Source organism: Microtus oregoni, unplaced genomic scaffold, assembly GCF_018167655.1.
Source record: "Microtus oregoni isolate MIOR12 unplaced genomic scaffold, Mior012 000091F_ref0000469, whole genome shotgun sequence".
Lineage (NCBI taxonomy): Eukaryota > Metazoa > Chordata > Mammalia > Rodentia > Cricetidae > Microtus > Microtus oregoni.
In genome coordinates, this window is record NW_024544600.1 from 2,146,484 (window position 1) to 2,157,579 (window position 11,096).

An 11,096-nucleotide genomic window follows, 5' to 3' on the forward strand; every position below is an offset into this window, starting at 1 on the left:
CCCAAAGCTAAAAAAAGGAAAGAAAAAGAAAAAAAGGAAAAGAAAACAGCAAATTCACTACAGATCAATGTACACAGAATCACAAACCTTCACCTAGCAGAAGGCCATAGTGGCTGAAAAATGAACCCCTTCCCCCGGAGGGGAGACCCAGTAACAGTGTCTTGCTCCTTTGTAGAAGGTTCTTTATTTAATAGCCGTGGGCTTGGACATGGTGTCCATATTTTATGATGCTCCTCATATTATCCCAATGTGCAGTGAAATCTGAGATCACCTCACTAAATTGTCTACATGGTAAATAATATCATCATCATCATCATCATCAACAACAACATCTCAATGTTTATTTTTTATGTAATAAAAATCATCTGTGGTTTTGAACCACTAATCTTTGAGCAGTGTAGACTGATAAGCAATACTCCTTGTTATTATCTTAGGTCACTTTAATACTCACAGGACACGAATGACATCAGTCCTCAGAATGGAACAACAGAGAATCAATCTTTGTTGGAAATGACTAGGTCTAGAATACTGGCTCTTACATGTCTTTTCTTGACTGCGCTGATGTGGGATTCCCCTCTGTATGCTGTGCATACCATTGGTTAATAAAGAAACTGACATGGCTTGATAGGGTAGAACAGAGCTAGGCAGGGAAAAAGAAACTGAATCCTGGGAGAAAGGAGGCAGAGTCAGAGAGAAGCCATGGAGCTGCCACTGGAGATAGATGCCCTGAAAGTTTGCTGGTAGTCCAGGACCTCATGGTGATGCACAGATTAATGGAGATGGGTTAAATTAAGATGTAAGAGCTAGTAAATAAGAAGCTAGAGCTAATGGGCCAAACAGTGATTTAATGAATACAGTTTCTGTGTGATTATTTCGGGTCTGAGCCAGGCAGCCTTGTTTTCAGAAGGCCGGGAAACAAGTGGTCTCCCTACAACACCATGTTTATCCTTTGACCTTGGAGGGGAATGTTACTAATATGAATTCTCGATTACTTTTATATAATTTCTCTTAGCCGCAGGGGGCCGTGGGAATGTACAGCAGTGGGAACTAGTGTTTAACAGGTCCACCCACCAGATGCATGATTCCCTGTTAGGGGAACCCACTTGTCAAGGCCGTGGGGTTATTGACTTTAAATGACTGGTTGTTTTCTGTCCACAACTTTCTCAGGTACTACTGCTATGCCTCATTAATAATAAAAGCTGTGAAGTTCCTTCCATGGCCCTTTAGTGGTGTGCTTTACACTTACTGGGCGCACATATAGCTGTGGATGGTCAGGAAGATTCTGAAGAATAGAAATAATCCTAGGATAGTTTATATTACTTAGACTGACAGAATTCTCAGTCTCAAAGACAGTCTTTTACATGGACAGCTAACTTTAGACTTCAGAACAGATTCACAATAGGCTGGTTACTCCTGGAGATGAATACATGAGGTCATTTTCCCAGGTGTTATATAGATGATTTAAGGTCAGGATAGAAGCAACCTTAGTAAACATAGCTCCCTGTAGTAAAGGACCTTTCTGCATGTACTCCCCAACCTCAAGGTTTAGCCAATTGTTTGCTGTCTGGGAACTCTCACCATCTTAGAGCTACATGCATGGGTCACTGCGACATTCATAACCTAGGAGAAACTATGTGAATTACCTTGTGTTATGAGAATGAGTCTGGCCTTGAAAAATGTAACTTATAATTGTTCTGAGTTTGGTTGAGGGAGAAGCAGTGAAGAGAAGAGCAGCAACAGTGGAGAGAGAGAGAGGGGGGGAGGGAGGGAGGGAGGGAGGGAGAAAGGAGGAGAAAAGGAGGGGTAGGAAGGGTGTAGCGATGTGGAGGAAGCAGAAAGTGAACTAGAGAGGGTGCAGAGTGGAGAATGAGAAGGGATGAAGAGACAGGAAGCTGTGAAGAAAGATTTTTCATAGAGAATTTTTCAAGATGAGGCAAAGAGAAAGTTGCCATCAGAAAGTGTTTGTGTTTTCTTATTTCTCCTCTCTGATAGAAAAGGCCTAACCTTTAGGTAGATACGAACTTTTCCTAAGTCATTGCTGTATTTGTGGATTTTTTTGCATTTCCTGGTCCTACTGGGGGTGGTCCCCAAGTCAGTCATACTTAGCCATGATGCCTGCATATCTCGGACAAAGGCAGTTTAACTACTTAGCAAGTTAGTGGATGTTGTATAAAGACAATTTGACTATACATGTATATTTTTACTCCTCTGATAAGTACCCTATACTAGCTAGGGCAGGCAACCTTGAAATTGGCCACCAGTTGTTATCATTTTTCAAGTATTCAAGATGTATGTAATTCCTCGTCCTCAATTCACTTACCTCTAACCAACAACTTATGACAACACTCAGTGATGAAGTGACAGAATATTGTGGCTTTCCTCTTTGACAGCTCTTTCACACAGGTTCTTCCTCCATCATTGGCTTTTTGATGAATTCACACTAAGTGGGAGAGATTTGTGGGACAACAAACTGAGAACAGCCTGAGTTCAACACCAGGCAAGTGCTGACTCTCACACTTCAGCAGCTTCAAAGGATCAAATATTCTCAGCCACCACAGAAGTGATCACAGAATCAGACTCTTCTGGGTTGTCTCCTCACTGGTGACCCCAGTGCCAGCTGATATCTTCAGTGAAACCCTGAAACACACGAGGAAGACTGGTTGCACTTCATCATGGTAAACTGTGAGATAATGAACATGTGGTGGTTTTGTTGATACATTTTGGGGAAGAAATATAACAGAGATATAGGTTACTAATCCATATTTATCTGATCCCATATAGGTCATAGAAAGGGGAGGAAGGGATAAAATTCTACAGAGGAACAGATGTGCTGAAATGGGTATATTCATAAAGGAAGGAATAAATGAAATTTTAGATGATCTACTTTAGATTTTAGTTCTAGTGTTTATAATTGTAATTTTAACTGTCAGTGGAGAAACACAACAGCTACAATCCAATAAGGACATAGTAACCAATCCCTCAGAACTCTCAGGTTGGAACCTTGGTAGCTCTACAAGGTAAGTTGCATATACAGTAGGTACTTGTTAATCAATACTCCTAAGATAACTTCCTGTAGCAATTTTAACTAATGAGTTGGTGAGCACAGAATAAAAGCAATAGATGTGTGAAGTAGGTGGTAGGGTGGTCTATTCAGGTCGCACATCCTTGAGCTAGTGTCTGTACATAATACGGGTGATTCACAATGTTCACCTGTCTTCTTTCTCAGGTGATTGGGCTTAGCATAGATCCCATTCACCTGGAGGTGTCTGTCTCTCAACCATATGTTCTGAAAGCTTTGGACCATAACCCCCAACACAACATCTTCAACATCTTTTTTTTCCTTTTTTTTTAATTTTTTTTTTATTGAGAAAAGGAAAAAAAGTTTCTGCCTCCTCCCAGCCTCCCATTTCCCTCCCCCTCCTCCCACCCTTCTACCCCTCCCCCCATTCCTCTCCCCCTCCCTCTCCAGTCCAAAGAGCAGTCAGGGTTCCCTGCCCTGTGGAAAGTCCAAGGTCCTCCCCCCTCCATCCATGTCTAGGAAGGTGAACATTCAAACTGGCTAGGCTCCCACAAAGCCAGGACATGAAGTAGGATCAAAACCCCGTGCCATTGCCCTTGGCTTCTCATCAGCCCTCATTGTTCGCCACATTCAGAGAGTCCGGTTTTATTCCATGCTTTTTCAGTCACAGTCCAGCTGGCCTTGGTGAGCTCCCAATAGATCAGCCCCACTGTCTCGGTGGGTGGGTGCACCCCTCGTGGTCCTGACTTCCTTGCTCATCTTCTCTCTCCTTCCGCTCCTCATTGGGACCTTGGGAGCTCAGTCCAGGGCTCCAGTGTGGGTCTCTGTCTCTATCTCCATCCATCACCAGATGAAGGTTCTATGGTGATATGCAAGATATTCGTCAGTATTGCTATAGGATAGGGTCATTTCAGGTTCTCTATCCTCAGCTGCTCCAGGAACTAACTGGGGACCTCCCCTTGGGCTCCTGAGAGCCTCTCTAGGTTCAAGTCTCTTGCCAACCCTAAGGTGGCTCCCTTAACTAAGAATTGTGCTTCCGTACTCCCCTATCCAACCTTCCTTTATCCCAATCATCTTGTTTCCCCAAGTTCCCCCCATCCTCCCCTTCACAATATCTTTTAGGATGAAAGGGTCTTTTTTTGTTTTTTTTGTTTGTTTGTTTTTGGTCTTTTGATTTTTTTTATATCATGAATATGTTGGTTTCAAAAATAAACAATGCTGCTTCCCTTGTTTAAGATTGTATTGACTATTCCTAGTGTTTTGTACTTTCACATGAAATTTAGGATTTTTTTTTAGTTCCATGAATGATGTCATTGGATCTGTGGTAGGAATTGCTTTGACAATTTAGCTAGACATTGACGGTATGGCTATTTTCTCAGAACTCTGCCTATTCCTGAACATGGTATGCCTTCTCAGTTTCAAAATATTCTTTAGTCTTTTTTCTTCAGTATTAAGAGAATTAAACCCAGGTCTGTTGTAATATGAGCGGCGGGGCTGCGTCCCCAGCACTCCGGCCACCTGCTAGCTTATGCCCCGAAATAATTACACGGACACTGTATTCTTTTAAACACTGCTTGGCCCATTTCTATCTAGCCTCTTCTAGGCTAATTCTCACATATTAATTTAGCCCATTTCTAGTAATATGTGTAGCCCACGAGGTGGCTTACCAGGGAGATTCTAGCCTACGTCCATTCTGGGTCGGAGCTTCATCGCATGCGTCTGCCCAGGAGAGGGGAGCATGGCGTCTCTGCTCCAGAGAGCAGAGCTGTCGAGTCTGAGCTCACTTCCTCTTCCTCCCAGCATTCTGTTCTGTTTACTCCTCCCACCTACGTTTTAACCTATGAGGGCCAAGCAGTTTCTTTATTGCTTAACCAATGAAATCAACAGATTGATATATGACACTCCCACATCACAGGTCCTCTGGAAGAACAGCCATTGCTCTTAATCACTAAGCCATCTCTCCAGCCCCCAAACCTAAGAATTTAAACACCAAAAGATCCAATCAATAAGCAGATAAATGATACAAACAGATACTTTCTTTTTTGGGGTTTTCAAGTTTTTTATTAAAAATTTTCACATAATACATGTTTATCGATTTTTATTGAGCTCTACATTTTTCTCAAACAGATACTTTCCAAGAGAAAATATATAAAGGATCACTAAACATGTGGACAATGGTTGTATATTTTTAACCACTAGGGGGATTAAATCATACCACATTGAAATTCCACCTCACCCTAGTCAGAATATCTACCATTATAGAAACAAGAAGAAATGGTATGGTGGATGCAAAGGAGTTGGACCCTTCTACACTGCAAGTGGGAGTGGAAACGGGCACACGTGGAAATCAGTGCAGAGTTTTCTCAAAACCTAAAGTAGAACTCCCAAATGATCTAGCCATAGTACTGCTGGATGCTCACAGAAAGAGATGGAAAGCAATATCCAATAGAGACGCCAATGTACCCATGTTTATGGGGTGGCTATTTATAATAGTCAAATCCTAAAATCAGCTCAGTGTGTACCTGCAGATGAATCAGTGATGGAAATGTGACTTACGCACACAATGGAGAATTATTCACCCACCAAGAAGAATGAAATCCTGTTATTTGCAGGGAAGAACATCAGACAGACAAGTAAGCCCCAGGAAGAGGAGCTTCAAATGTTGCCTCACATATGTGAAATCTACCCCCCCCAAAAAAAAAGAAAGACTAGAGAGAGTAAGAGGACTGAGATGGAAAACGATTAAGGTCAGCAAGAGGGCAGAGAGGGAATGAGTGTCAGGGAAGTTAAGACAGCAAACCTAAGATGAGATTACTTTCTATACATATGAAAATGTCATAACGAGAAGCTGTAATGTTATTAAATACCAAATGGGAACCTTCTGGCATTTTTTTTAAATCAGCAAAAAAACTGAAGATGGATGGTATAACACAATTTTCACAAATATTGGTCTAAAGCTACAGGTTCATGAAGTAATAGATCAATACAGTAAGTATCAATCCTGAAATTAGGCCTTGCTACTGCACAGTCACTCATGGTGCCTCTGTGTGGGTGCTGGGTGACACATGAATAGGGATATGGGATTCTTGAGTTGCTTCACTGGTGGGGCTGTCTCAGATATGGTGGACAGCAGTGGTAGACATGAAGCAGGTACTTGGGCAATAGTCTCAGGAAGAATTTGAACTTGAAAGGTCATACCCGGCAAAGAGGAAGCTGAAAGGGACCACAATGAGCAAAGGATCACAGGAGACAACTAGCTCTCATGACACCCAGGGACTCAGGAACATCACAGTGACGCACTTCCTCTTGGAAGGAAGTGGTGGAGAGCATACGATCTCAATGCATTTCATTACTTGAGCTCTCTGCTCAGGGGCTTCTCTATCCTTCCTACAAACCATTCTTCAATAGAGGTGGTCATGGAGATGTGTGTGTTTGACCTATGCAATCTTCTTCCTATAATGGAAGACGAATACAGGGGGAACACAGTAGACACACGTGAAATCATCTGCTGTGATCATGGCACTGTTAGAGACGAACTGAAATATTGACAAATGAGGATGACAATTCAAGATGGAGAGATGAGACATATGTACGCTTGTATTCTTGCAAAGCTAAGATTTATTTAAACAAGGGAGAAGGCTGTTTTTGAAATGGAGAAGAGAAAATTATAAGAATAGGTTTACAGATTTCATAAAAATCATTTGTGTGTTCATTTGACAGAGACACAGGGACAGTGTAATTGGAAGTAAAAATAAATGTGTTAAGACAATGGGCTTCATGAGACTAGTAGTTCACATCTGGAATGGTGGGTGATGAAGAACGGGAGACTGGGAGTGAGAGCACTCAGCAGCAGGAACAGCTAGAGCATGCTGGGCAGCAGCAGGAGGTCTGGCAACAGGTGGGGTGGCAGCAGCTGGAGATGCAGCACTGGGGTCTGCAGCAGCTGGACACACAGCAGGTGGGGCGGCAGCAGGTGGTTTGGCAGCAGGAAGGCCTGCAGCAGCTGGAAATGCAGCAGCTGGGGCGGCAGCAGCTGGATCCACAACAGCTGGAACTGCTACAGCAGGGGCGGCAGCAGCTGGAGGTGCAGCAAGAGGGCCTGCAGCAGCTGGACACACAGCAGCTAGGGCAACAGCAGCTGGGGCGGCAGCAGGAAGGCCTGCAGCAGCTAGAAATGCAGCAGCTGGGGCGGCAACAGGTGGGCTGGCAGCACACAGACTGACAGCAGCTGGGTCTGCAGCAGCTGGACACACAGCAGGTGGGCCTGCAGCAGCTGGGCCTGCAGCAGGTGGTCTGGCAGCAGCTGGGCTGGCAGCAGCCTTGGCCACAGCCCTCCTCAGAGCAGACAGAGCCACAACAGGAGCTGACCATGGTGTCAGAGGTGGAGGTTCTGGGTGGATTTACAAGAAGGTGGGTTGGAAGATTTGGAAGTGGGAGTCTCCCTGCCCACATCCCCTTTTATACCCCACTGAGGGGCTGCTGTCCTCACCTGCAGCATTCTTTCCTTGTTATTGTTTAGGTTAATAAACAGGTGATTATCAAATTAGGCAAGTTTCTTTTCCTGGCTAAATTTTCAAGGTTAATGGAAAAGAGTTTCCTTTTCCTGGTGTGTTAGGGCTCATTGGCAGTTTTCGATGAACCATCTGTCAAGTTTCTTATGAAATTTAGTTCCTTCTGGAAGGGTTTTCACAAGACACTGTGTGTCTTATTGCTCCTCCCTTCAGTCTCATGCTATACAGGGCTAGACTGTGTACTCAGGCCATTATTACTCCCACAGATCTTTTCTCGTGACTGAGGAGGGTGAAAGGACAAGGTTAGACCCCAGACAACTCTCCATGTAGACTGTGATTCAGTTTCTAGAGATGGAATAATCTCCAGGTGGTAAGGTAGATGGTAAAAAGTTAGATTCTATTCTTTTTTTCTTTTTTAAATTTATTTATTTATTATGTATACCGTGTTCTGTCTGTCTGTATGCTTGCTGGCCAGAAGTGGGCACCAGATCTCATTACAGATGGCTGTGAGCCACCATGTGGTTGCTGGGAATTGAACTCAGAACCTCTGGAAAAACAGTCAGTGCTCTTAACCTCTGAGCCATCTCTCCAGCCCTATTCTTTTTTTCTATGAAAAACAAATCTCTAACACAAATTTTAATGTCACTATGGAGAGTTTTGGCTGCAGAGCTGAGCTATATCATAAAATGCATGTCCCTTAAGTTGCTCTCCTTGGCCTTATTACTTTACCATCCTGTCTTCTGGCTTTAACTGATCCTGCCAGCCATATTGTTTCTGTTTCAAGATGTCAGAACTCCTACTGCACAGCTGTTATTGCCTCTTGCTCTAAATTCAGTGGTTCTCAATCTGTGGAGGTCACCTTTCACAGGGTGCCTAAGAAGACCAGAAAACACAGAGATTTACACTACAGTTCTTAACAGTATCAAAATTACAGTTATGAAGTAGCAGTAAAAATAATGTTAACGTTGGGATCACGTGAAGAACTGAATTAAAGGGGCACAGCATTAGAAAGGTTATGAAGCACTAGTCTAGCTTGTACCCAACGTTACTGTGTTTGTTGAGGTCCTGGACCCTATAGGCACTCCTGCTCCTGGAGTTAGATGGTGGACTGGACTGCTCCCTTCAAGAGTTCTGTTAATACTGACATAACAAGACAATGAGAGGAAGCGGGTATTTCAATGGTAGGATTTCTGTTTGCATCTGTCTACTGTGTGGTCAGAGGAAAGACTGCCACCTGCACAGTCCCCATCCCACTGGCTGGTTGACTACAGCTTCTGAGAAGGAGATATGCTGTTCCCTTCTTCCCTTAGGCTGAAGAACAAGAGGCTAGCTGGTGATAATTTAAAGACCGATCCCACGCAAACTTTACTCTCCTTGGCTTGCTAAGCCACTTTTCATTTTTTTTTGTGTGTGTGTGTGTGTGTGCGCGCTTTTACTTTAGGATTTTCTTCTGTAGCACTGATGAAGATGAAGGACAGAAACATAGATGTGTCCATAGCAATAGTAAAATGCTTGCTAGATTTAAAACGTCATAGAAAGAGTAAAAAGATAAAGACACAGGTAGTTGTTAGAGGAGAGGTTTCCCTGTTGATTTAGGGAAGTTAATGAAGCTCTCTGGGACTGAGGCTAAGATCCAGTTGCAGAATGCTGTATAGCATGTGCAAGAAGAGTCTATGGTCAAACCCAACACTGAAAACTGCACATGAGAACTAAGCCAAGGCCTCACTCCCACAACTAAAACAGTGGAGTGATTTGCCTCTGTCAAACAATTTGTAAACAATCATAGCCACTAAGCTAGTTGGAGACATGACTGATTCATTCGGCAAGGGTCAAAAAATTGTCTTTGCCTACCCTTTCCAAAACAATAGTTCATATAATAGGTCTGTAGTAGATCATATGTGTCAAAAGGTTGTAACATTCCATGGTTTATCCCAGTGCCCAACAATTGAGATCTCTCTCCTTGAAACTTCCACACTACAGAGCTGCATTCGTACAGAAGAGAGCATGCAAAACCAGCTACATTTCACTCAGTGGCATCTAAATCACGGAGAAAATTTCCCTGACTTGGAAACATTGAACTCTAAGCACTGTAGACTAAGAGACCCACAGCACTGAGAATGGGCCTGAAGCCCAGTGGGAAGCCACTATAGATGGGAATAATTAAAGAGGAAACTCCATGCTGAGAGAATCACTCTGTATACACCTCACCAAATGTTCTGGTAGTCTGGAATGGATAATTGATGCCAGTGTGATAGAAGCGACCAGAACTGATAACTGGTAGCAGTGCAATGCCCCAGAACCACGTGATGTCTACCCTAGGCTGTACTTGCACTATGTAGGTGGGCTTAGAATGGAGGGGAGACAACTGTATTTGCAAAAGGCATCCAGGAACTGTGTCATGTCATTCAGAAACCCAGCCCAGGATGAGATGGTATCTTGTCAAGCATCATGTTACTTTATACAAATTCCTGGTATGTATCGTGTCTGTAGCTAAAATGGATAATTAGGTGAGTAACAGTGCCTAACTTATAACCTCATGATCTATACGGATAGATGCATGCAGTGGGAAGCCTCATACTTGCAGTACAATTGACTTCCTTATAATTAAAAATGAAGCTCCATTAAGTACTAATGAATATATATTAAATGAATGCATGTATAATGAATGGATGGACAAATATAAAGTAATGAATATATTAAATACACAAATGAAAATATATTAAGCAGTATTATCAGTCTTGAGAGTGATCTATGCATTAAAATCATTAAAATTCCCTCCCACATTGATTGATTCCTGATTGCTTATAAAATATTTTCATTGCTCACCCGGGTAGAGGTGGTGCATGCCTTTAATCTCAGCACTCTGGAAGCACAGGCAGGCTGAACTCTATGAGTTCGAGGTGAGCAGGACAGTCTCCAAAGATACAGAGAAACACTGTCTCAAAATACCCAATATATATATATATATATATATATATATATATGTGTGTGTGTGTGTGTGTGTGTGTGTGTGTGTGTGTGTGTGTGTGTAGGTATATAGATATAGATATTTCTTAATCTAATCTTGTTGTCTAAACTTAGTTATCATTTCAATTCATCTGTTTGAAAATAAGCTTTTTTCTTAGAAAAACATGCATATACTAGTGATGTGTGAGTCTCCTCTGTATGCTGTGAATATGTTTTATTACCATTAGTTAATGAATGAAGCTGTTTTGGCCAATGGTTTTAGCAGAGTAAAGTTAACAGAGATATAAAGAGAGAATAGGCAGAGTTAAGGAAAAGCCATGTGGCTACCAAATGAGAAAGACCCCCACCAGAACCTTACCAGTAGACCACAGCCTTGTGGTAGTATACAGATTGATAAAAATGGGTTAATTTAAGAGACAAGAGCTAGCTAGGAATATGCTAGATTCATTGGTCAAACAGTGTTGTAATTAATATAGCTTTTGTGTGAGTATTTGGGTCTGAGTGGCTGGGAAACTAGAAAAGTGTACATGTGTATTTACATCACATTAGCTCTTAAGGAAGCGTAGACTAATTAAAGAGACAAATCATCTCCAAGAATT

General features: G+C 42.5%; 1 protein-coding gene across 1 annotated transcript; it reads right to left on the minus strand.

The window, feature by feature from the left end:
* Window positions 1-6,862: 6,862 nt before the first annotated feature.
* LOC121442420 (keratin-associated protein 4-7-like) lies at window positions 6,863-7,390 on the minus strand. The gene has a single exon (XM_041643974.1). The coding sequence runs from the start codon at window positions 7,388-7,390 to the stop codon at window positions 6,863-6,865; it is 528 nt and encodes a 175-aa protein (XP_041499908.1).
* Between the last annotated feature and the right edge of the window lie 3,706 nt (window positions 7,391-11,096).

Bases quoted from the DNA above. Each gene is read 5' to 3' on its own strand.
- LOC121442420 (XM_041643974.1), bottom strand. From the start codon at position 7,390: ATGGTCAGCTCCTGTTGTGGCTCTGTCTGCTCTGAGGAGGGCTGTGGC.